This window comes from Zootermopsis nevadensis, unplaced genomic scaffold, assembly GCF_977971745.1.
Source record: "Zootermopsis nevadensis isolate Lab colony 2312 unplaced genomic scaffold, Znev_1.0 Znev_ptg000021l, whole genome shotgun sequence".
NCBI classification, from domain to species: domain Eukaryota; kingdom Metazoa; phylum Arthropoda; class Insecta; order Blattodea; family Termopsidae; genus Zootermopsis; species Zootermopsis nevadensis.
Window position 1 is genome coordinate 1,146,566 of NW_028259153.1, and position 28,000 is coordinate 1,174,565.

The window sequence follows — 28,000 nt, forward strand, 5'->3', positions numbered from 1 at the left end:
GAAATACAGAGAATGTGGAAATTTCAAGCAAAATTAATCCCAAAAATTATAGGAGCGGCAGGAACTGTCTCCAGGTCACTCAGGAAATATTTGGCCAACATCCCGGGCGAACACGACATCAGGGAACCGCAGAAGACCGCCATTTTGAGATCTTCATACGTAATTCGAAAGACGCTTTCATAAAATAAAATTATATAATACATGTAACACGTTTTAAAAAAAATGTATTTCGGAAATAGCTGCTGCCCTTTGTACCTCAGGGACAAGGCTTTTCTCGGGTACATAGAAGTAAATACACTTTAAAGTGGTGAATAGATGGGATAATAATAATATGTGCAGTCTCTCAAAGGAGCTTGTTTCTCTTGATGCTTTGTAACAAAATATCTTGCACGTCTTTGACAAGCAAAGAAACCAGCTGCTAAAAAGCCCCTCGTGTTTTAACGCAACCAGTAACATTCTTCTTGCAAAAAAGCCTCTCTCTTGCATTGCAAAGATGAATTTTCTTTGTCCGTTACAATACTTTTGTTCTGTGCCCGAAATTACGCTGAAATGTTACGGACTTCATTTGTGAAATGCTCCTAACAGTGCGAGAGGACTACGGATTGTGTTTGCTTAAAATCTGAGTCAAATTATGAAATAAATTTATACGATCTCGTGTTCCGGAAGTGACGTATGGCTTTCGAAATGGAATGAGTAACTTCACACGTTAGATTTATTAGATCGCTAATAAGATTGTTCTTTCTCTTAAAATCTGTCCCTCTTTGGCGGGGTCTGCTTTTTTGGAAGACGGCTTTGATCTATTAGACATTTTGGTAGGATTCCTTGGATGAGGGATCGGCCCGTCGCAAGGTCTCTACCTGTACACAGGACAGCACAACACAGAAAGAGTGGTGTGGTTTATCTTCATGGAGGAAAGAACCACCAATTTAAATATTATTTAGGGACGTTTTCTTCTTTAAAATATTGAATGAACGTTTGCTATATTGGTAAAAACCTGCATATCGAGCACGTATAAACGAGGATTTGATACCGAAACGCTCACAAATTTAAAAAAAAAATGCAATAAGACATTCCCTCGAACCAACAAAACACGCCGATGCTTTGACAAAATTTATGTGTTTAGATATATATTTAAATGAGGCACTTATTGAAAAAAAACGAATATAAAATGTTTAAAAAAGAACATCTACGAATGTTATAACATCACAAAGATTCGTACAGAGAGAAAGTCAATATTAAAGAAGAGAATAAAATGTCTGGTTATAGAACCGACCTGAAAAAGTTCCCTTGGGAAAGCAATGTACGCACGGTGAGATAATATTAAAATGGATTTGAAGGAAGTTAGTTGAAACATGGTCTCTCACTCAGAGGGAGGAACACAGATTGCAGGTGTTTGAGAATCGGGTGTTGAGGAGGATATTTGGGCCTAGGAGGGAAGACGATGGGGCGTGGAGAAAACTGCATAATGACGAGCTTAAAAATCTGTACTCCTCCCCCAGTATTGTCAGGGTGATTAAGTCGAGAAGAATGAGATGGGCTGGGCATGTAGCGCGCATGGATGGGACAAGAGGTGTGCACCGGGTACTGGTCGGGAAGCCTGAGGGGAAGAGACCGCTGGGGAGACCTAGACGTAGATGGGAGGATAATCTCAGGCGGGATCTATGGGAGATAGGAGTCGAAGGAGACTGGATTTTGTTGGCCCAGGACAGGGTCCGGTCTAGGGCTTTGGTTAATTCGGTGATGAACCGGGTTCCGTAAGCCATCTGGTTGGTTGGGTCCACTATTTGGGAAGCCTGAGGGGAAGAGACCACTGGGGAGACCTAGACGTAGATGGGAGGATAATCTCAGGCGGGATCTATGGGAGATAGGAGTCGAAGGAGACTGGATTTTGTTGGCCCAGGACAGGGTCCGGTCTAGGGCTTTGGTTAATTCGGTGATGAACCGGGTTCCGTAAGCCATCTGGTTGGTTGGGTCCACTATTTGGGAAGCCTGAGGGGAAGAGACCACTGGGGAGACCTAGACGTAGATGGGAGGATAATCTCAGGCGGGATCTATGGGAGATAGGAGTCGAAGGAGACTGGATTTTGTTGGCCCAGGACAGGGTCCGGTCTAGGGCTTTGGTTAATTCGGTGATGAACCGGGTTCCGTAAGCCATCTGGTTGGTTGGGTCCACTATTTCGGAAGCCTGAGGGGAAGAGACCGCTGGGGAGACCTAGACGTAGATGGGAGGATAATCTCAGGCGGGATCTATGGGAGATAGGAGTTGAACGAGACTGGATTTTGTTGGCCCAAGACAGGGTCCGGTGGAGGGCTTTGGTTGGTTCGACTTATGCTACTGTTCAGTCACACTACAATATTTAATTCTGCCTAGCTTGAAAATATCATATAAAACATTGACAATCTGGAATATCGAATGGCAGGATAAGATGTAAGACGAACAATCCGTTCGGTGTCGTAATATCTGGTTCAGACCAACCACCCCCATCCGCGCCAGCTCCACTGATCTCAATGTCCTTTGTCTCATTTTCATTACAAGTATTAAACAGACTTACACTTTACTAATTACTGAAATCACACAGAAAATAGAAGATGATAAATTGTACGTATGTGACTGTAAGGCGACTGCCGTGGCCTACTTCAAGTTAATATTGATGCATCGATCTGGAGAGGCTCCGACAACACAACGTAAGATCTCGGTCAGATATTCTAAATGGAATCTATCGATTACGTAAATGTATCGTTTCCGCTGCAGTAACTGGTTCCGGTGTCGTTAATCTGTCAATCTGCCTGCGATCTGCGCCTCTAGTGGCGATGAAGGAAGTTAACACGAGTCTCGTGCATTCTCTTAGGACAGGCGACGCAAATATTTCATAGGAACGAATCCTTTCCAACGTCGTTTCACTACAAGGAAATGCGTGTCTGTCTGTCTGTCTGATTGACAGTAAACACGCACGCACAAATAATCATACGTCTTTGTGACGTTCACGCGAGTAAAAATTTATACCGTAGTTTTACGGCAATTCTAATCTGGAAGTTACGTGACGTAGCAGGAGAAAAAAGGAGTATAATTAATATTCAGAATGTAATAAACATCGTACTTTCCGGCATATTGCTTCGTACGCGAGGCATTTTCTAGATCGGCAAATTCCAACATGAACTCCTGAAGAATTTCTGATACCGCCAGGCAGACTGCGTTCCATTCCCTCTGACAAAGAGAACTTCAGACGGAAGCCTTCAGCATAGCGCTACAAGTCTCATCGAAAATGTAAAATGTAAACCGAGTGTTTTTAAGTAACATTGATTATTAAAATGTTTATATAAACAGAATTATTTTTTAGAAGCTGATTGTCTCTCAGCCAGTCACGAAATTCACAAAGTTTTATAAAACCCGAAGGTACGTCACAGTATTCAAAATCCTCCCTTATCAAGTTCTTTCCTGAGGCACTTAAATTCAATCCAAATTCTCAATTCATATTTATTTTGAATCCATTTTAATATTATCCACACATCTAAGAACTATTTTGATTTGCATAAATGTTTGAACAAGACAATTAACTCGTCTTAGATAATTCGTAATAAATTGTTTTTGATTACAGAACCGTTTACAAAGGAATTATCCAGTGACATTTTATTACACTAGATTTAATCTTTTAATTATCTTATATTGTGATTGACGGCCAATTTTAATATATTTTTAATACTAGATTTTCCGCAAAATAATATATATTATCATGGTGCGTGGACCGTACTGATTAAGTCAATGATTAAGAACAGTCCCTCGATAATTCGTAAGCAATACGAAGCATCTGTGTGTCACGTGGTTCCGCGTTAACTCCACAGTTTCACCTGCGGCCAACCATTGGCTCCACCGAGTTCACTCGCCGAATCATTGATCGAAGGAGCTACCAGGCATTCGGTGCGATTTAACACCAGGCACTGAACTAAACTCACCACTTTACTAAGTCGAGGAAGGAGTTCAGAAGTACTCGTTAATAATTCATAAACACTCACCAAAACTGGCATCACGCTGTGACACTCAGTGACTCAATGACATTACTGACACAGAGACTATTAATCCCAGACTTAAAAGTGTTAATTAAACAATCTCGGAGAGATTTGGTCCATAGGGGAATACGCAGTTACCTGGTTTACCCTTCACTCTGAATGCTCCTCTCATACGAAACTTTAACAAACAGCGTAAACCAAGCACGAGTTAAAAGGCGAAGCCTCCATGAAGACCACTTACAATTTAAATGTGAGAGTATTGTCACAGCGTGTGACAGGATTTATTAATGATCTCTTGCCTGTTTATCTCCTAATTCGAACAAAACGTACTGTGGAGAATTTCAGTCCAATCTACGTATAATAACACTCAACATTGGCTCGCGTACCATCAGTGGTACTCGTACCATAGCTTGAGAAACGCTTGCCTAGAGTGTTTTATCAACACCTGGAAGAAAATGGCAGCATAACTCTACAGAAATGGCGGGAGAAAGTGTCGTTAAACAGGACAGAAAAGAACATGCTAACATAACCTCACATCTAGAAAGTAAGGATTATGCAGTGAGGGATTATTGAAACACCCGCTGATACGAATTCACTTTTAATTAATTTTCAGACCAAATCGGTTTTAATAAAATTCAGTTTCAGTAATATTATATATAATTTAATTCATACTCTAATTATGTCATTCGTAATTAATAGTAAACTTCACAAGTGTGAGATTTTTCTGTGTGAAACAAATTTTTGAAAGTCGGTGAACTTCGACCAGACTACAAGAAGACATCGATCTTAACACTCACGGCCGTGAAAACCTCAAATCCTACATAAATGAACTGGTTTGATGTTTTATAAAACGATATCAGTCAGGCTGTGTTTTTGTAACGTGTGTCAGAAGCTTACAGGAACCATCTTTCCTCTCAGCACATAAAGGCAGAATTCAAATTTGCGTGGACGTATTAAGACTTAGAGTCTATAAACGGAATACGTTCAAACAGCTTCATAATGGAGAAAGTCCTTTGTTTAGTTCATTTTGGCAACACGTTATTCTGTTTCTGGGGCAGTAGTTTTGTGTAAAATAAAAAGAAAGCAGGCACCAACTCCTGTCTCAACATGTCACGTCAATGAGTCACGTGATAAATCCATAATCCCCGTGTCCCAGGCCCAATTCTGAAGTTTACTGGACTCCAACTTCATTTCATAAACTTTTCGCTGTTACCCGATGCATTTTCAGAAAACCTTTCGTGACAGATCTTAAACAAATTGCGAGATATACTGACGTTTTGTATGAATACCGTCTCGTCAGACAGAACACTAAATAATAATAAGATGAGGTGGTCTAGCGGTTAGAACGCTGGCCTTGTAATCCTCGGGGGGTCTCGGGTTCGATTCCCGGCGGTGCCCGAATTTATAACTTGTGTTGGGCAAGGCCGTGGTCTAGGCAACACGGAGTTTTCCTCCGTGGCATCCCAACAATTACTCCATTCACACACAGAAGAAGGCAATGGCAAACCACTTCTGGATCATCTGCCAAGAACGTATATGAACAGGTCCCAGTCCGAGAAAAGGATGGAAGGATCCTGTTCATATGGACCTGTCGTCAGACAGAACACTAAATAATAATAAAAGGACACAGCAATCCGAAGTTCTTAACACAGGAAATCGGCCAATGAATCCGAAACAACTTCTGTAAGCCGGTGCGTGATTGCTTATGATTTTGTCCAGGTGTGCGTGTGTTCGTCAGGGTGTGGCGCCAGGACGTCTATGATTCATCATCCAACGTCGCCCTGTCGCGTACGTAACATGCACGTGATGCCAAGCTAAATTCTGTTCAGTTTTGTTCTGCACCCGCTGACATTATGTGTCCAAAAGCCACGGCACGAAGGCAATGAGTCACGTTTATCCTCCATGTGCGTTTGGTCTCAACAAACATTACGGAAAATACAAATTACGCTTTTAACTTGCTTTTGTTTTTGATATTTAGGTTATTTAGTGTTCTGTCTGAAGACAGGTCCATATGAACAGATCCTTCCATCCTTTTCTCGGACTGGGACCTGTTCATATACGTTCTTGGCAGATGATCCAGAAGTGGTTTGCCATTGCCTTCTTCTGTGTGTGAATGGAGTAATTGTTGGGATGCCACGGAGGAAAACTCCGTGTTGCCTAGACCACGGCCTTGCCCAACACAAGTTATAAATTCGGGCACCGCCGGGAATCGAACCCGAGACCCCAGGATTACAAGGCCAGCGTTCTAACCGCTGGACCACCGTGGCTAATTTAGGTACACTAACGCCAAATAATGTGCACAGACGAGAAGCCGATGTTCCCATTCAAGTCCAAACCTTCTACAACTTCTTAAATGGCATATTCTACGGAACAGTGAAGAACATTCCTTAAATTATCTCCACGTGTCAGACAATTTTGAACTGATGCATCAGAAAAATGTTTATCCAGGCTCTACTTTGCCATCGTGTTCCCATTTATCTACAGTTTGTGACGAATTATGATTGTTTTTTAACTCGACACTTCTGTCTGAGGAAATACAGTGGGTCGATGTTTACTTGAGTATCGATGGCGCCTCCAAGACCAAATGCTGACTGCTTTATTGAGCGTGGGCAGAGACAACAGCTCTTGTAAGATTTGAGGTTTCCACGGCGGTGAGTATGAAGATTTCTGTCTTCTGGGTTATTGCGCTGTGTAGTCTGGTCGATGTTAACCAACGTTTCTGAGGTCATACTGCCTCCCTCATCAGAGTATGAAGATTTCTGTCTTCTGGGTTGTTGCGCTGTGTAGTCTGGTCGATGTTTACCAACGTTTCGGAAGTCATACTGCCTCCATCATCAGGGCGGTGAGTCTGAAGATTTCTGTCTTCTTGGTTGTTGCGCTGTGTAGTCTGGTCGATGTTAACCAACGTTTTAGAGGTCATACTGCCTCCGTCATCAGAGTATGAAGATTTCTGTCTTCTGGGTTGTTGCGCTGTGTAGTCTGGTCGATGTTTACCAACGCTTCAGAGGTCATACTGCCTCCGTCATCAGAGTATGAAGATTTCTGTCTTCTGGGTTGTTGCGCTGTGTAGTCTGGTAGATGTTTAACGACGTTTGAGACGTCCCTCCTACCTCCGTCATCAGGGCTCATCAGAACGATTTGCGCGGAACGTCCTAGGTGTAAGTGAGAGGATAACTGTGAACTGGACCACAGGAGAATTGAGTATCGGTGCATGGGTCAGGTTGGCAAACAATTATCGTGACTTTTTTTTTAATGTGTTTCGTTCTTTACGATTTTTAGTCTGAAGCTTTTTCGATTTTTTAGAGGTAAATTGGAAATCTATAAACTTTCTACCAGTTTCCACTTTTAACGTTACTCTTAAATAAAATTAAAGTTTTCCTAAGGTCCAATCAGTACTTTAGTTATCATAAAGTTGTGGACTTCGCTGACATTGGCTTACTATTTTTAAAACTATAATGGCCTTCATAACAGCAGGGAATATGTGACCATCTAAACACCAACTATTCAAGAGATCCTGGTGCCGTACACTTATCTACTTTTCTCTTAAGTTACTGTGTGTCTTACGCATTCAATGTTGATGTGCATTCAAACAGCTGCATTTATGTTTGTTTTTGGCATGATTATCGGGCATCTTTGTAGCCACAAATGTTATAGTTCAAACTCTAGGCATCGTATTAAATCCAGTGGCTTAGCCGGCTACGTTTAACGTGACTAAATGTAGGCATTCCAAATTACAGTCCACTTCATTACGTGACAGGTTTAGTTGTAAGCTACATTTCCCGTTCAATACAAGTAGATAAAAAGTTCGAGCTCTACGCGAAGCAGTAAAGTAAACAATTAATTTTAATTCTTCAACGCTATTAAATGGAACCGTAATTTTTTTTTCGAAGTTTTTCAAATTCTTTTCCAAAAATTTTTCCCGCAAATTTTCTTCTCTGTTATTGGTAGAAGAAAGCAAGATATTTTAAAGTCAGGATTACTTATATAAAAAAATTTGCACATTTTTTACTATAATATTTAAGAAGACATTTTCAAGTATCTTTTAAGTCTTGTACGTAAAGATAATTTTTAATCATTAAAACGGTTACGATGTCCCTTGGTTCTTTTCTTAATAATATTTACGATGTGGTTCAAATGATAAATTTTTCTTGTCCATAATAAGATTAAGAAGATTTATATAATCACTATCAAATAACTTTAGAAGACCTTTTGAATCACGTGTTCCACATAAAAAATCCTCTATAGTTTTGATAAAAATTTTATCCGTGTTAACTGACAGCAGTTTAAAAGTTGTAAGTAGTTTACATTTATTCTTTTCATCAAGTTGATCTAAAGATTTCCATGTGAAATACGACAATATCAATCCTCATTAAAGAAACTATCGGATCCACGTAAAATGTCTTGAATTGTCTGTTGACCGCGTACTTTAAATTCGGTTTAAGCTCCAGAACATATCAATACGGTCAATTGACGTTACCTCCACAAAATGAATGTTGGAAGAACCAAGACGGAAAATGTATCACAAATATAAAATAAGGATGCTATCGCCTTAAAGAATAGTTTACAATGACTTGATAACCATCAGTCCTTACCGAAACCTTTCAATATACGAGTCAGTAGTGACTTTAACATTCGTAATAACCTAACCTAACCTAACCTAACATAACATAACATAACCTAACCTAACGTAACCTAACCTAAACTAACATAACCTAACCTAAACTAACCTAACGTAACCTAACCTAACCTAACCTTATCATTTTCCCCTTTTTAAGCACTTCGATTCTGACTGTTTTTTTTATTTATACATTCTTTTTCATGTTCCTGAAGTTTTTTTCTTCTAAAAGTTAAGCACCCAACACAAATAATTTTTCCCCATTATTCTTATTAAGCCGCTCCAAAGCCAGCGCGGACATATTTTTAATCCAACAGTAATGATGAAATGGTTTGCCCTTTACAAAGTTAAGGTAGTTAAAATTTTCCGACTTCCTCTGTGTGCCCAGAAGAGGATAAACGATATCATAATTACAACTGTAACATTAGCTGACAGCCCAGTTCCATCCTCATGCTCGTATATTGGGATGTATTTTTTAATTCAACTGGGAAGGTTACATCTTTCACACCTTCATCAGAACTATGTTTATATGACGCTTAATTATAAATGCGCTGAGCATGATTTAGATGGCTGACGTGGTGATGCCCTGGTAAAATAGTACATAAAAACATTTATTATCATTGTTCTGGAAAATAATTATCATTTTATTTTTTATTTTTATTTTGCAGCGAAGTGAGTATAAGAATTTCATTTTAATGAAACATATCTTGCCAGCAAAAAGTTAATATCGTGCGATTAACACCCATAACATTCTCCTTAAAATTCTTCCAACTTCCTTAAAATATTCCCTTTAGCATTACTCACGTATTCATTCAAGCCCATTGTTCTTAACATAACCTCAATTTCGGGCTCGAAGTTAAACACTCGCATATCATAACTCTTATACTTGGCCGCAATCAAGATAAAAATTTCCTTTCTGGCCCCCTATGATGTTGTTTAAGCAACTTTGATGATTTTTCATGATGATTTTGGTACTTATGCTCAATAATTTCTACCCTGTGGTTTATATATTTTTAATGTTCCTTAAAGACTTATATTTTGATTAATAAAAATGCTTCCGGAGAGAGGGAACAGCTGTTTCAAGGGCTCAGTTACAGGTTCGATTAAAAAATCTGTTTCATCACAACCCGCCAAAACTGAAACTGTCTTCGAGTCGTCGTAAGATTAAAGTCAATTAGATTGGCCTTGAATATCCATCTCTTTATCTGGTTTTGTCTTGGAATATGATATTAAATATTTGACTGTTTTAATGTTTAGGTTATAACATGTGTCATTTTGTTTAATTTTTAGAAAAAAGTTCGATTTTTTCCAATCCAAGAAAAACCCAGGATTCCTCTCTCTCTCTGCCTCTCTTTAAAATTTTGATGCTTCTGAACTGCAGTTTGATTTTCAAATGTATTATTCATCTTCATTAGTGAAGAAATAGTGTTCTCTAAGCCATTTTTATTAAATCTTTTTTATAATTATCTCCTTGTAGTCTTTTCGCACGTCCGAATCTACTTTATATATTATTTTATTTATTTTATAATAAATTCCAACGTTTATATTAGTAGACGTTAATAAATAATCTTCACGAACCCATCACCAACGAAGATCGCTATGTAGCATTAGTTGGAATTTATACCACGTTCTTGAAACCAAAATACACTAAGCATCATTTATGATGACAGAGTAAAACATCTTGAGATACCTACAGGAAAATACAGCCTTCAAGACCTGCAGTGCGATTATATTCTAAATTTTAAGGAAGTAAGTACAGTAACGGAGATAAAGTTTCGTTTATACGCGTAATTTGAAGCTCGTAACTTGGTTCAGGAGACTCGTCAACCTGACGCTGTAACCACTTCGTTCACGGTAAGAGGAAAGCTGTAACCACAACACAGAAGGCCGCGTGACCCCAGAGCCGACTACAGAACTGAATTAACTTCGCTGATTGGCTTAGTGTTATGTGGTTTCGGTAGGCATAATTCACTTCCTTCATATCAACACACAAAAGTTATTTAACCGAGTCTTGAAAAAGGCACTTTATTCGTCTGAGAACCGAACCAAGGGCTTTCGACTTGATGGCGCGAAAAAAGAAAGTAAAGGAGGAAGCTAGACTGCTTTATTGACGAAAGTGGTCGACGCGTCTCGACGGCGACACTCCCCTCCCTCCTAACCCCTCAGATGCTAGCTGTTTGTCGTCGTTCTGTGGCAACAGAGACTTCTGTGCGTATCAACGTCGCCACAGAAATGAGTTAGAGCATTCTGTGAAGTCACACTTCACTGACATTGTGGAGGGACGCGTGAGAGTACATAAGTTTCGAAGGGTGATGGCGGCCTAAGAGACTGTGATGTGGAGAAGAAACAGTTCCCGCCGACAAAGACGTCCCTCGAATAGCCCCCCATTTCCTGCCCTGACTGCGTTCCCGTACTAACGGGATGAAAATAAATAAAAAGTGTTCTGTCTGATGACAGGTCCATATGAACAGGATCCTTCCATCCTTTTCTCGGACTGGGACCTGTTCATATACGTTCTTGGCAGATGATCCAGAAGTGGTTTGCCATTGCCTTCTTCTGTGTGTGAATGGAGTAATTGTTGGGATGCCACGGAGGAAAACTCCGTGTTGCCTAGACCACGGCCTTGCCCAACACAAGTTATAAATTCGGGCACCACCGGGAATCGAACCCGACACCCCAGGATTACAAGGCCAGCGTTCTAACCGCTAGACCACCTCATCTTATTATTATTTAGTGTTCTGTCTGAGGACAGGTCCATATGAACAGGATCCTTCCATCCTTTTCTCGGACTGGGACCTGTTCATATACGTTCTTGGCAGATGATCCAGAAGTGGTTTGCCATTGCCTTCTTCTGTGTGTGAATGGAGTAATTGTTGGGATGCCACGGAGGAAAACTCCGTGTTGCCTAGACCACGGCCTTGCCCAACACAAGTTATAAATTCGGGCACCACCGGGAATCGAACCCGACACCCCAGGATTACAAGGCCAGCGTTCTAACCGCTAGACCACCTCATCTTATTATTATTTAGTGTTCTGTCTGAGGACAGGTCCATATGAACAGGATCCTTCCATCCTTTTCTCGGACTGGGACCTGTTCATATACGTTCTTGGCAGATGATCCAGAAGTGGTTTGCCATTGCCTTCTTCTGTGTGTGAATGGAGTAATTGTTGGGATGCCACGGAGGAAAACTCCGTGTTGCCTAGACCACGGCCTTGCCCAACACAAGTTATAAATTCGGGCACCGCCGGGAATCGAACCCGAGACCCCAGGATTACAAGGCCAGCGTTCTAACCGCCCGTTTTTCAGATTTTCGGACCCGTTTGTCAGATTTTCGGGACAGCTCCGATAACCAAGACTTGTCGCCAGATGCAGGGAAATTTGCCTTTCCTGCATTAATTTAAATCTGTAGTTCCCACATGATGCCTGTTCACACATGGCCGTAACCTCTAAGATCAGACATCTTTCTTAAATTACCTTTTTATTAGGTTTCTAAGGTTTGGTTTCTGTGGACAAACCTTGATTTATTCGAGAAATTATATATGTCCATTGATTTTAAATAGGCGTGCCTCTCGCAAACCTCACTTTTCCCATAAGCTTCACACTTGTGAATCTAAGCCCCTAGCAAAAATATTATCAATAATAATTGCATTATACTCCAAATATGGACTTTATTAAGTATGAAATCAAGATCCAAAAGTTAATGAACGCTGTCACTTGTCCGTAAGTTCACACGTCCTTGTCAAATATTATTCTTCCTCCAAAATTATTAATTAAAACCTGTAATCTTAGTTGAAATTTTATAAGACTATGCTATCTCCCCCAACCAACCAACGAAAAAGCTAACTAAGGGCAGAGTTCTGCGCATGCGCAAGGCATCGGCCTTTGCTAGGCAACACCGTTCCTGCGTACGAAACGCATAGCTGGAAATGGTAAACAGAGCCTTGCGCTAACAGGGGTTTTTAAGTGGTGGGAGCCTCGACTGTTCAAACTAGGGTCTGTTGCTGCTGATGAGAGGTTATCCCATCAGGCAACTTCTCCTTTGCGCAAAGGAATTTGGTTAGGTTAGGTTAGGTTAGGTTAGGTTAGATTAGGTTATGTTATGTTAGGTTAGGTTAGGTTATTTTAGGTTAGATTAGGTTAGGTTATGTTAGGTTATGTTAGGTTATGTTAGGTTAGGTTAGATTCAACGTCTCCAGACTCAAGATCATCGATGTCGCCTTTGTCAAATTCGCTGCGTGGATTCACGCAGGAGGATGATTCAATCTGACGATTTATTATGCATTCTCTTGCGAATTACTGGTCCCTCATCACTGAGAAGCAATTTACTTTAATACTGTGCCTTAGTTGCAGAAAATTGACATGAATCACGTCTTGAGAGTCTCAAAGCCACTTACCATCATTTCCCAGTAGTGGAGATCCTTTGTGGTCCTTCCAAGCTGGTCCTTTTTATTTTGGAGTTAAGTAGTGTAACCACGTCTCGTCACAAGACACCATTTCTTTCCGAAAATGGTCCCCTCCCCCTCCAGTCTCATCCGGGTCAGATGGTCGGTACACATAGAAACACGTTCTACCTACTCGTCGAATGTCAGCATCTTTGGAATCCATCTAAAGTACACTTTCTTGGACAATACAGATTAACCTCGAAGAACCCTCGTATATTTTAGGGTTTAGGAATATTTTACTTACAAGGCAGGATTCCAAATGCAAGAATGAATGCGACACTTAATGAGACGTCATAAATAATTTATCAAGACAACAGTCACGAAGCCCTTCGTAGTCTAAATAAACCTGACAAGGAATCAATAAGGAAGATTACAGTATTCTAATTATTTTGATGTTCCCGGTGGAGTGACGTCATAGACATCTGCATTCTCCTTCCCTAGAATCTCGTTTTAAACAGCTGTTAACAATAATAACACAAATTCAAGAAGAAAATTGTATCTGTTGGTGGCTCTGACCACCAGAAATAAATTAATGTTTAATTATGAACATATTAAAGTTAGTAAATGAAGTAGAAAGACGGGAATGTGTGAAATTAATTAATAAGGTAAGCTTTCCGATCATTATGAGATATTCGCATGTCCAGAATGTTGCTGCCGATAGGTTTAAAACGCACTACACTGCGGTCTGAGGCGTGGGCCTTGTGCCGCTTGGTCGCTGGGACCGTGGGTTCGAATCCCACTCAAGCCATGGATGTTCTTCTGTGTTATGCTGTCCTGTGTACAGGTAGAGGCCTTGCGATGGGCCGATCCCTCATCCGAGGAGTCCTATCGAATGTCTATAGATCAAGCCAACGAAAAGTTGGGACCCGCAGATGCTCAGGCACTTAAAGAACGGGTTGCCTAAGTAGTAGCTAACAGCTCAAAAATTAATCCGCGGAAATGCATAAGAAATTACACAACATTACGCATTTTAGGGTCTGAATTTGTTTGTATTTCCTGAAATGTATTATTACGACAAATATCTGGTACACACATTCTTACCCTGTATTTTTAAATTATTTATCTCTTAACTAAGCAGCTTACTGTGTCGTAATGGATGTAGCAGGACCCAACACAGAACTTTGTTCTATCCATTTACGAAAACTACTAATAAGTTAATTCCACAAACAGAATACCACGTCACTTTAAACGTGGATGTGTAAAAGTTGGTTGAACAAGCAAGGCTTATGCCAACCATTTCTCAAAGGATTATGAAGGAGGGTATTTTTCGCTTTTCTGAACCTAATATCCACCAAATACAATAAATCTGTCTCGAAATAAGCTGGATAAGACGGAAATTAATCTTTTTTCGGTTCTTAAGAAATTAGTATAAAAACCGATTTAAAACTTAATAGGTTGTTTAAAGGGAAAACAAAAATAATTTTACCTTTCAATGTCGCCGTTCTAAAAAAAATCCTTTTTTTCGAAATATGCTTCCTGAAATATATCTATTTCAGATGTATGTTTACAGAGGGAAATTAATGAAGAAAGCATGAATATGGAGATTCTTATGTGGATCATAAATAGATCTGTTCTGTACTTAAAACTGCAAATTATGGCATTCCTCATTGTACTTTCTCCATCCCCCCCCCCCCCTGGCACTTACAAATGTTATTATCAGAATCCTGTTCCAAAACACCCTCGAGGAACGTAACCTCGTCATCTGAGTGCTCCAGTTCAGAGCTTCGACGACAGACGATAAGGGAAATCGATCTACAGAAACAATTTCGTTTAACGTATAATAAAAACTGTTACAGCAACACGAAAATTTAATGTTACGTAAAGCCTTCTGATTATTTCGAAATTATACATTTCTGGAAATTTATTTTGTACTTCAGTTCGGACACGTCCTACACTATCGTAGGCGAAAAGAGTTATGAATCCTTAGAGAAAATATTAATTTTAAAGACAAAGTAGTAAAGTAAATTCTATATTTGGCATTAAAATACCAAGCTTCTGAAACTAGGGGAGACCAGGGCAGAAAGGGGAACTTAATATTTGGAGGCACGTGGAAGGGACAATATTAAAGATAAACACATTGAGTTATTGTCTATTTGAAATTTATAATGAGTTATTAGTTTAGTTCTAAGAGTTACAGTTTTTTAAAATATTAATTTTTTTTTTACAAAAATGTAACTTGCCCCATTTTGCCCCGTTCCCGGGGCAAGACGGGGTATGGTTGATATATGTTTGAAAAGTTGTAAGAAGACACAGATTATCTAATAATTATGACGTAGGATATAAAAATGATTTAGTATACAATGTAAAATGTCGATACTTTACACATTTGAAATCTAATTAGGCCTAATGCAGACGGCGCACATGTACACCTCATCATCAGCGTGATAACCAGAGGCGTAGTGTGAATTTAAACAAAATATGCAGATGTAGATGGCTGTCTTCTGGATTATGGCGCCGTGCACTCTGATAGAAGTTTATCCTACCTCCATCATCAGGGCCTTCATCGTCCTGATGATGGAGGCAACAATTTCATGTGAAACACTAGTACACATCTACCAGAATACACGGTGCTACCGCCCAGGAGACAGCGATCTTCATCCTCGGCGTTGTGAGAACTTCAAATCCTACCCAGAAACAGCGCGAAGTTGCGAGCGAACCTTTTAAGTACGCAGTGTTCTTTGTGTCCACAGAAACCGTACAGATGGGCGACAAGAAGTTTGGTGACAAATGTGACGCCACCATCGAATGTGGCTTCGATAACGCCATCTGTTCCGGGGACAAGAGGCCCACGTGTCAGTGCCTGCCGGAGTATCCAGCCACCAACCACTTCGACAAGTGCGGAAAACGTACGTATTCGGTGGCCGCTTTATTGCGTGGTTGTATTCAGGCCCTGAGTCTGACTGGGCGTTCGGAAGGCAAACCTTGTGACACGTCTTGTGTAAATGCTCGCGACTGGGGCAAAACGTTGAACTTTATCGACCGCATGGTCATAAAAAGATCTTAACGAACACTAAAGAGGTCAGTCAAGATATCGCTTAATTTATTTCCTTCTTTGTGATTAACATAATGAAATATAAAAAAATTAACATACGTAACTAATGAACTAGAGCCATAAAGCAGAATTTTATGAGAATATATTGTCTCGATTCACTGATGAATTATAAAATAAGAAAAAAACGAAATAAAACTTATTTTTGGCTATTATTTCGAAAATGAAACATTTGCGACCCCATATTCATGGGAACATTTTTTCTTATTTTTTATCTTGTAACAGGCATACGAAGTTCGTAAACATACTTTTGACTCACCCTGTATATTATTCATTGCTTTACTCGTTTTAACAGGCGGTGGATATTTCAGTGCAAAAATCAGCAGTCAACGCAAGGACGCAAAAAGCTTCCAAGACGCTGGGTTCAAAAAAAAAAATATCAATAATTCAACGACTATCAATGTAATATTAATATGAACTATAATACGCCGTGTGATACTTAATTACATGCATTAACTATAAGAACCGTGCTCTAATAGTAAAATCAATTCAGAAAGCAACATTACGACGACCAGCGAGGTGGTAACCGTCCACTAGTGTAACGAGAGATAATTGTTTCAAATAATTAATTACCGGTGCACTGAGGACAGCGTCTTTGCCGTGAAATGTACCTGCCATGATGATCTTCAGACTCAAAACAGACGATCAACAGGTGACAAACGATTATAGTCAATAGAGTTGCACGAGTGTTATTATTGAAAAAGATATTCTGCCTCGTTTCTCATCAGAACATCTCTCGATTTGTGGCGATAAGGTCGATCCAAACTTTCTCTCTTCGGAGTCCACGGACTTAGCATCTTCACGGGGGAATCCTTCTGAGATCTGTCCCTGACGAAAATTCTCATTCGATTCAGAAAAGACGCGGTTAGAACGCTGGCCTTGTAATCCTGGGGTCTCGGGTTCGATTCTCGGCGGTGCCCGAATTTATAACTTGTGTTGGGCAAGGCCGTGGTCTAGGCAACACGGAGTTTTCCTCCGTGGCATCCCAACAATTACTCCATTCACACACAGAAGAAGGCAATGGCAAACCACTTCTGGATCATCTGCCAAGAACGTATATGAACAGGTCCCAGTCCGAGAAAAGGATGGAAGGATCCTGTTCATATGGACCTGTCGTCAGACAGAACACTAAATAAATAAATAAAATAGAAGAGTCTCGAACTGACGATCCTCTGCGTCTGAGTATGCCTCATATTATGAGAATGTGTTCGTAGACACACGTCGAAGTTTTTATGTGGTTCAGTATCTGTTATTCTAGCAGTTAACGTGACGACTTAAATTAAAATGTATATCATATATGAATAAATTCTGTTGAACAGTATTTTAATATACCCTTATGTATAAAGTGAAGTTTTAGCGGCGACTGAAGTTTATGAAAGGCTCTCGGGTTACAAGCCTCGTCAGGTAAACCATATCTTCTGCCAACGTTTCGAGAGTAATCTCTGCTGTCATCCTCAGGGCTTTTGGGTAAAAACAAAGGATCAAATGTAGGAGACGAGCGGTAACAAAGGAAATGAATGAAGTTATGAAGGAAAACTGAAAGATCTTTTTATTTTGAACTACACGTTTCAACCAAATGCGGCCATTATCAGGTTCGAATGTGATGTAAGTCAATTGGCAGTTCGTTCTGTGGATGTTGTTTGAAATAACGATAATATTACAGCTTGAAACTAGTCAGGATGTTTTTAAAAGTCACTTTAAAACAGTGAAGAAGTTGTCAGCTCATTTTGATGGCTCCAGGGGTGTTCGTGCCCCCGTAAGCGGAAATTTTTTTGTAGGTTCTGAATTTCCAGGTCAGTGGCTCAAGGTTGGCCTGGATTTATTTTATTTACGCAAAACACATGCACGTCAGAATTACCGAACTACGCTGTCCCTCTACAACGACGTGATTTTGTTGCATTGACAAGGCTTTGATTTTCAGGATCGCACAGAAATCTTCCTTTTGTGGCATTTCTTATTATGTACAGTCGATCTGATCGTCCTCTGTATTTCCGTGTGTGCGCTCAGAGTCTGATTTGTGTCGGGAATAATCTTTGTCAGCTCACGTGGCATGAACGTGTTCCTTTCATCTAGACTTAAATAAAAACTTTCTTTCCTTTTTGGACAACATAATTTCTGGGCTTTTTAAACAATTTTGCTGATAGATGGCACTATCTGTTGTTGATAGTATCGCTCGTAATATGTGTTCTTTTGTGTTATGTGTTTCGTAGGCTCTGTTGATGTTTGCGTGTTTAAATAATTTTACACTAGTTTTAATTTCACACCATTTGTGTGTAAATAAGCCCTTTTTTATTCTTTTTTGGGGAGTTTGTGAATGTGCGTAAGTTTTTGTTGATTTTTTTTTTAAAATTATTGTCTTCATAACGTCTAATCTGCTGATTTTGCGTGTTTTGATAATAGACAAGTTTTTTTAATGTATTTATGATGTAATTAATCATAGCTAGTTTTATCTCATTTGAGTAGCACGAGATGTTGTGTATTTGGATTTTCTATATATTCTGAAGTTGAATTTATTTTACTTTTGATGGACGTTCACGTCATGATATTTTAGTTTTTCTCTGATCCATTTCCTATTTTAAAATTTATTATGGGTTATATTGTGTCTAACCCCACTATGATTGTCACATTGGTGTGTTATTATCATAAATGATATAAATATCAACCACTTGCCTAAAATATGTTGTAGTCATTTGTTTTGTTACTAAGGTCTATACTTCGTTGTGTTCTAAATTTGTATAGTCTTGAAAAAGAGTGCATATATTCTAAGCTAGCAAACAATTAATACATGTGAATAAATTTAAATATTGACCACAATTACCCAGTCTATAAACGAAATATCAGAAAGTTAAATAATATCCACACAGATGGCAGCACACAAACATCCGCCCATCCGTTATGACAAAGACGCATCACAGCCCGCATTACGCCTTGAAGTCACACCACGTGACACACAGCTGAGGTGACATTAAATATTTAACTGATTTTTAAAACATCTTGGCTGATTTGAACCTATAATATTATAATCTTAAAACTTTGCATACCGTGTAGTGTATGGAATATAAAATAAGCTTATTTCATATAATATTATAGTTATTTGAAACAACGAGAGAATTTTATCAGAGCAATGACTTCCAACAATTAATTCGAGCCTGATGATGGCCACACTGGGCCGAAACATGTAGTTCATAAAGAAGAAATCTGTCAAATGTTGAGTTCGTGAAAGTGACTGACATAATATTTTAATATTCTGTTCTATATTTAATTGTCTCCTGGCAAATTATAACCAATGTCTTACAGTGAACTTTCCGACTGCTTAAAGTTGCCTTTCCGTGTTCGCCATTACACTGCGATCAATAACGCGTGTCCTGTCGTGATAGCACGCAACTGTACTCCAGCCCAAAGGCGACTCCTTTTCTGAGAAATCGGATTAAACACGCCTTCAGCACTAAGATCGCAGAAACGAACAATATTCTTTCTGAACGCCCAGGGTATTTTTCTTTTTCTTCAGTTTACAGCAATGCACGCCAACAGCGCTCTTGTGAACGTGATATTAATGCATGTTCGTATAAACGCATTCAAATCCAGACACGCCTTGGGTTCATTGTAGTTTCAGAAGGACCTTTGTCGGCAGTGGTAAAGCAACCCTTATCTAAAGAACTGGTTAGATTTTCACAGGGCGTCCACGTGTCTCATAAAAATTCCCAAAGGATGAGCAGAATCTCGGTCCACATTCGACGTACACAAGTTCTTACGAGCTGTAGTGAGTTTTTTAATTCAGTGAAGATAAGTCAGGCGGGGAATACGTTATCCAGACCTGAGAGGATCGCATTTCAATCCGCCGCCTTTCAAGATCCTGTTCTCCTTGATTCATTCGCTGTCCACAACCTCTAAAGAGTACTCGTTTCCAACTCCGTTTACAACGAACCGTCTGGGCAAAACACGGCGTCGTAAATATTTGGACAACCTTGTATTCAAGTATTTGTATATATAACTAACTAACTAACTAGATGGCTTACCGAACCCGAAGGTTCATCGCCGAACTAACCAAAGCCCTCCACCGGACCCTGTCCTGGGCCAACAAAATCCAGTCTCCTTCAACTCCTATCTCCCATAGATCCCGCCTGACATTATCCTCCCATCTACGTCTAGGTCTCCCCAGCGGTCTCTTCCCCTCAGGTTTCCCAAATAGTGGACCCAACCAACCAGATGGCTTAGGGAACCCGAAGGTTCATCACCGAACTAACCAAAGCCCTGTCCTGGGCCAACAAAATCCAGTCTCCTTCAACCCCTATCTCCCATAGATCCCGCCAGAGAATATCCTCCCATCTACGTCTAGGTCTCCCCAGGGGTCTCTTCCCCTCAGGCTTCCCAAATAGTGGACTCAACCAACCAGATGGCTTACGGAACCCGAAGGTTCATCGACCGAACCAACCAAAGCCCTCCACCGGACCCTGTCCTGGGTCAACAAAATCCAGTCTCCTTCAACCCCTATCTCCCATAGATCCCACCTGACATTATCCTCCCATCTACGTCTAGGTCTCCCCAGCGATCTCTTCCCCTCAGGCTTCCCAAATAGTGGGCCCAACCAACCAGATGGCTTAGGGAACCCGAAGGTTCATCACCGAATTAACCAAAGCCCTCCACCGGACCCTGTCCTGGGTCAACAAAATCCAGTCTCCTTCAACCCCTATCTCCCATAGATCCCACCTGACATTATCCTCCCATCTACGTCTAGGTCTCCCCAGGGGTCTCTTCCCCTCAGGCTTCCCAAATAGTGGGCCCAACCAACCAGATGGCTTAGGGAACCCGAAGGTTCATCACCGAATTAACCAAAGCCCTCCACCGGACCCTGTCCTGGGTCAACAAAATCCAGTCTCCTTCAACCCCTATCTCCCATAGATCCCGCCTGAGATTATCCTCCCATCTACGTCTAGGTCTCCCCAGGGGTCTCTTCCTCTCAGGCTTCCACACCTCTTGTCCCATCCATGCGCGCTACATGCCCAGCCCATCTCATTCTTCTCGACTTAATCACCCTGACAATATTGGGGGAGCAGTACAGATTTTTAAGCAGTATTTGTATATATAATTAAAAAAAGATTAAAAAGTAAACTTTGAGATTGGTGTAAACTGGCTTTTGTACCGAATGACTAGGAAACCAAGCGTCTTGGTAACTTTTGCTGTGCGTTCCAACACTGACTCTAAGGAATTTCGGGATGAACAGAGAACTATCGTAGTCTAATCTAATTCAGTTTGTGTGGGGACCGCATTTGAAATTTGTCCCGGATTCCGACGCTGGAATTTACGAAGGCTCAACGCAGACCGGTCACGTTGTTACACTTTTACAAGAAGGTCTGTCGCTTTACTCCTCTGTGGTCTCTCCGGTAGTAAATTTCATGGTGGTGAAGAGTGATGAGTCAGAAACTGCCTCAGATAATGGCGTACGACAACATAAACTACGAACTTAAATCGATTTTGTGTTAATGACAGTTTGAATTGGTTTTGCGATACGGGTTTGACATGTAACTGTAATACATTTGCTTAGGGTGATACTAAACGACGATAATATACTACAGACTTAAGTGTTCCGACTGGAAAATTTAAAATAAGGCCAATATACGTTATGCGGTTAATTTAAGGGAAAGGCTTATGTACACGCGAGTCATGGCTATTACAGTGCCATCTGTTTTTGTACTGTAAGAACTGAGTCTGGATGGTCAAGTCCTTTATTTTGTACTAAATTCACAGATGTGGGTTCCAAATACTAAAATTCCAACACTAAACACACTCTGTCTGTCCTTAAACATAATCGTGATATAGTAGCAAATCAACTGTAACATATTACTAGCATAATCTATTAATTACTCGGTTAAATTCCTCGGATAATTGTTTTCGTGTCTTCAGACTTTAATCGTTTCTCCCTCATCTCCACCTTCTTTTATCTCCGGCCTCCTTTCTCCAGTATTATTTTCCATCTGTTCTCCCTATCATAATTTATTTCCCCTCTAAACCTTTCCTTTATCTATTTTTGCCTCAGATTATACAGGGTGTGCTAAAGTATTAGTAACGAACCGTCGTGAAATATATTATTCATAACGAAGATCACAACCCACGCCTTCTAATTAGTGTGATTATACGTTTCATAAATGGCGCCTGTCATCTGTAATTCGGTTCAAATAAGACGGTTCCAGCTACACCGCCCATCCATAAATGTCACTCACCAGTTCCTCCCACCCTAAGAAAAAACATTGGTTAGCAAATCGTGCTCTGCGGGACCCTTTGCCTCGGCCAAGGATTCACAGGGACCCAGTGAGGACCTCACGATGAGATCTTGTGATGGCGGGAGGCCAAATTATTTATTTGTGATTTAAATTATGAATAAATTCATAAACGGATGGAAATTAAAGATGAAATCCAGTACCGCCGCGGTTGAGGGTGACGAAACTACGAACCTCAGGCTTCGATGTCGTCGTCCAATGAAATGTACCAGACAGTTGCGTGGTAGAATTTTTTTTGTAAAAATGCTATTGGTCGTAATTTTTGAATTTGTAAGGGCATGAGGCACGATCAATAAAAATATAAATAACATGAGTCCTACTTATCTTTCGAATTCATTAGCGTCGATGACTTAATTCATAAAGAATATAATTAGTTCTGTCCGTTTGTTACTGTTACCAGAATAAAAACTATCAAGATCTACTACGCTGTAAATCTCTGTAAAAAAAATCTATGAGAGGCAATTTTAATTAGACTGACAGATACATGATCGAATATAAGTTTCTTGTTGGAGTACCTTTCATTTCTCACGCTGTTTTCCAAGTATTTCATATTTTCAGAAGCTGGCAGATATTTTCACAAAAAATTTAACAAATAAAATCACTGTCTTCAAGGGAAAATATCTCGCGGTTATTTATCAGCATAAGTAAAAAGAATTACTTCATTCAAATGCAAACTTAAGATCTAGGTCAACGGCGCAGAACGCAAGGAGATTTAATGATTTTGAACGACTTTGTGGTACACTCAAAAAGTAACCTCGATGAAGCAGTTTTCAATGTCTAATATTCATTTTTTGAAAAAGCTCTCACGTGATACAGAATGAGACAGAAATACTTTTATTTATTTCCTACGTTAAAACCAGACAGCGTGTCAATTCGTGATCATAACAGCTGATAGATCTTACCACGGATATTATATTTGAAAACATCGACCACATATATCGACTGAATTCTAGTAAGTTCTCGTCCAAAAAAAAAAAAAAATACTTAGAACTCTCTAAATTTTCTCCCTTCTGCAACATCACAGTGTCTGTTTCAAGTTTGATTTTCGACATTAGGATTCGACTGTCAACTATCGGTGCCAGAATTTCGGTGGAATTGTGCCAAGAAGAAACAATATGTCTCTATAATGTCATTTTAAAGAAATAGAAATTATTTGTAAAAGGTTGAGCACCAAACAATTGGAAATAAAATGTCATTCAAAACAAAGAAATCTCTTCGATTCAATTAGAAGTAGACGTTTTATTAAAGTCTTTCGAATTTTGATTTGCCTTTAAGGCTTTGACCGGGATGTTAAATCTTATGTGGTACCGCCTGATTCGACTTCTAATGGTTAAGTGAAGTGTTTTCTTCGCGGTACGGACTGAATTCATAAATATTATGAAGACGAGCTTCGGCTTCAAAGGGTTAACCAGCTGATTTTCGTAATGGTGAGGTGTAGTGTTTTCTTCGCGGTACGGACTGAATTCATAAATAATATTCAGACGATCTTCGCCTTCAAAGGGTTAATTAGTCTAGGGCTTCAAAAATTTCTTCAAAACTACGGTCAGGATGTCTACTTTCCTTCTTTTAGAATGTTTAGATCCATAATTCAATGTGCTTTAGCTGTGTCCCGAGCTTAGTATTCACGTTCGTACGTCACAGAACTATTTCGAGGGATTTGGCATCACCTTTCCCGATAACGTTCGATTAGTTCCGACATCTTTCTATAATAGCGACGACGTTTCTGTGTCATAGGACAAAAGCGTAGAAAACAACGGCCTCTGCCCTCGTGACTTCACCAGAGTCGGTACCAAAGGGCCAGCTCATAAAGGAAATGTACTAGCTACGTCTTCAGAGACAAAATAAATGTTAACGCCTGCCTCGTCCATAAACTACTCACTGCAAATATTACAAACCCTTGTTCATTCTGCTAGGTTTGTATATAATTGGTCTCCTTGCCATAGTGGAAGACATGTAGTAACGAGAGAAACATTTTTAGGTACCAAATAAGGTGTCCCACTAACTTAGTAATGCTTCCGGACATCGTGAACGTCACCCCATCCTTACGTCGGACTGACAAACAAACACAGAATCTGCGATTGGAGCTTGTTTAATTACTGACGACTCCTGAGGAAGAACTAGCCTTTCTCAAGGTCAAACGACGTGTCCTCCTCGGCTGTACGCGACAGCTAAAGTCGGACATAGCCAAAGGGGGCGAACGACCCATGGCCCGTTTGTCGTCACGTGACGGTGGGGGATTCCCAAACACATCCATCCACAGGTTCACTCACCACTCGAGGGGATCGCCGATCTCCTGGACAACTTAACGTAACCGAAGCTTGCATAGATATGACCCCTCCACGACCTCCTGCCTCCAACATATGTAGCTCTCCCCCCTAAAGATGTCGCATGCTGAGGTGACCCCTGGACAGCGAGGACCAGTCGCTATGGAAGATTACAAACGTCCCACTACTCGAGCCCTTTGCAAGGAAGGAGTACGTCTAACAGACCCCGAGATAAAGAAACCCTGACCTCATTTTCAGAGGGGGGACGGACTCAAGACTGACAAGGCTACAGGCTCGAATGAACTTCCGAACAGAGTGACGAGACATCTACTTAAGCCCACAATAATCGTCCTCACATAATTTTTTAAACGCGTTCCTCCGCAAACATTTGAATCCATCATGAGTACACGATGACGTGGTTTCTGTACAAATGCTCGGAAATTCCTACAGAATCTTTATTCTTCTTGGCACTGTTAGCAGACTAATCGAGAACTTCGCACTCTCTAGGGTCCGACCGGATGTTGTTACTTACCAGAATGACTTCATGGACTTATTTATCGATTTACCTGAGCGAATCAAAATCGACAATATCTGGTCTGATGAACCGTTTTCGTGATAAAGTCGTTCTTTAAGATGGCTGTCTTCTGGGTTCTTAAGATCTCATCGCCCTGATGATGGAAGCAGCAAGGACCTGCACAGCGCAACAAAACAGAAGACAGAAATCTTCATACTCATCGCCCTGATGACGGAGGCAGTATGACCTCTGAAACGTTAGTAAACATCGACCAGACTACACAGCGCAACAACCCAGAAGACAGAAGTCTTCATACTCTGATGACGGAGGCAGTATGACCTCTGAAACGTTGGTTAACATCGACCAGACTACACAGCCAACAACCCAGAAGACAGAAATCTTCATACTCTGATGACGGAGGCAGTATGACCTCTGAAACGTTGGTTAACATCGACCAGACTACACAGCCAATAACCCAGAAGACAGAAATCTTCATACTCTGATGACGGAGGCAGTATGACCTCCGAAACGTCGGTAAACTTCTACCAAACTATACAGCGCAACAACCCAGAAGACAGAAATCTTCATACTCTGATGACGGAGGCAGTATGACCTCCGAAACGTCGGTAAACTTCTACCAAACTACACAGCGCAACAACCCAGAAGACAGAAATCTTCATACTCTGATGACGGAGGCAGTATAACCTCCGAAACGAGGGTAAACTTCTACCAAACTACAAAGCGCAACAACCCAGAAGACATAAATCTTCATACTCTGATGACGGAGGCAGTATGACCTCCGAAACGTCGGTAAACTTCTACCAAACTACACAGCGCAACAACCCAGAAGACAGAAATCTTCAATGATTTACCTACCTAAAATGATACATAATTTATCATTAGTTCGAATAGTATCTTGAGTAGACTCAGTGTCACACTTTATAATGTCGTGCATTTATTGGTACAAACACACTCGGTATCACTGAATCTAGACCAGAGGTTCCTAAACTTTTATACCTTGAGCCCCCCTTAAAACATTTCATAAATTTCACGCGCCCCCCTTCCAGAACAAATGCAAGCAACCAGATTTGACATAAAATTTAGCTATGAGTATACATTATTTTATAATTTATTATATATTATTCAATGCATTTAATTTAAAATATACGCTTCATTCCTGGATTAGTGGGATGGATGAGAACGTAACTTATACCGAGGTTTGAGTTTTGAAATTGCCGCTCTAAGGTCGTTTTCCAGGTTCATCGTAGAACGATACTCTGTTCTGATGGCAGCCACTGCTGAACTGCCTTAATCAAGCGAAGGATGTTAAAAGATTTTCTCCATATTTCGTAAAAAAAAAATTCACACAAACAACACGCCGCGCCCCCCAGGGGGGGCATGCCCCACACTTTGGGAACCTCTGGAATAGCCAATCGCATTGTGAACTAAAATGTCGAACGTTGATGTATTTGTTACAGCATCTTCTATCAACGAGTCCTGTTTCTTCAACGAGCAGTGCGAGATGAGTCACTATCAGACCGAATGCCGTGAGAGTCACTGTGTATGTCGGTTCGAGATGACGCCCTTCACCAAGAAGGACGGAACAATAGAGTGCTCTGGTCAGTGAAACCACCATTTAAATACGAAAGAGTAGCCTCCATTACAGCAACAAATACGTTGATGAACTCTTAAGAGCTGGTATTCTTATACTGAAAATTAATTCTGCCCCAGATGGTCACATCTGACTGTCACATCCATTTTAACACCAAAATATGACAACATTTTGAAACACGCAGTGCAAATATCCTTCCGCGTTTAATTAAACAAACAATCCTATAGTTTTGTTGACAGTATCTATAAAACTTTAATGACTAATATATCGTACACAACAGGATACTAACTTTGAAGACGATTAAGACTATTTAAAAAGTTTCACTCATGATAATCCACAAGTTACGATAATCAACTACCAGCAGAGTCATCATTGACAACATTATAATCCATTGTGTTGTGAAGCTTTCCCGGCAGATGTCAGTAATAAACGTTCTCAGGCCAGCAGCCCAGTCACTTGCGCCTCCAACAAAATATATGTGCATTCACGCTTTAATGTTCTATCACATAAACATTCGATAGGAAATGAGGGAAAATTCCAAAGCTTTCGATTTAAATTCAACACACATTAAACACCAAGAGCATTCAATACTTCGAGACAACCCATTTAGACTGTGTGATTCAGTATGTCCCTTCTTGCAAATCAGACGAAAGGATCTACTGGTTAAGATAGGTTATGTTGTTACAGGCCAATAACCGAAAACATGAACGTTTATGTAAGAAAGTAAACAAGCCATTCAAATTATTTTCTGAAATCTTTCAGCGCAAAACCGGGAAGAGACTCCATTGGAGATAATTGTCAACTGCAGTGAGCTGTTCTAACATAAACGTTATAAAGTTTTTCCCTTTGGGGATTATCATGCGCCATGCTCTTTGGAATCTGTAATTGACTGCTCACGTGCCCAACAGAATGTTTCGAGCTGAGCTGAAATGTGCTTCGCCTACCTGGTGGATGTCCGTTTGCGACACTGCCGGTCTCTTGCAACTGTTGACACTGCTTACGAATAGAATTATCAGTTGGAACACCTTTTCGATACACCCTTCTAAAGTTTCTCCGAACGGTCATTACAGACTATGATTCCGCGTATCACAACACACACACATTACATCCTTTATCCTACGTCGACGCCAAGAGTGAATGACTACTGCTTTCAAGCGGTCAAAACTTGTCGCTGGGCGGTGCTGCCATCTCTCCAGAGTTCATATCACTAAAACGTGGGCAGA

The 28,000-nt window shown here is 40.4% G+C and overlaps 1 protein-coding gene and 1 long non-coding RNA gene across 2 annotated transcripts in view; one reads left to right on the plus strand and one right to left on the minus strand.

Moving 5' to 3' along the window:
• LOC147873091 (uncharacterized) overlaps positions 1-27,958 on the minus strand; it is a 106,638-nt gene extending 78,680 nt beyond the window's left edge. Inside the window, exon 1 of the long non-coding RNA XR_015536197.1 lies at positions 27,722-27,958. This is a non-coding gene — a long non-coding RNA (uncharacterized LOC147873091). The remainder of the gene's footprint in view (positions 1-27,721) is intronic.
• The window catches only part of jus (EB domain-containing julius seizure protein), a 58,938-nt gene that overhangs the window by 23,439 nt on the left and 7,499 nt on the right, over positions 1-28,000 (plus strand). Inside the window, exons 2-3 of the mRNA XM_022084953.2 lie at positions 15,754-15,909; positions 26,644-26,784. Coding sequence (XP_021940645.1) covers positions 15,754-15,909; positions 26,644-26,784 — 297 coding nt within the window. The remainder of the gene's footprint in view (positions 1-15,753; positions 15,910-26,643; positions 26,785-28,000) is intronic.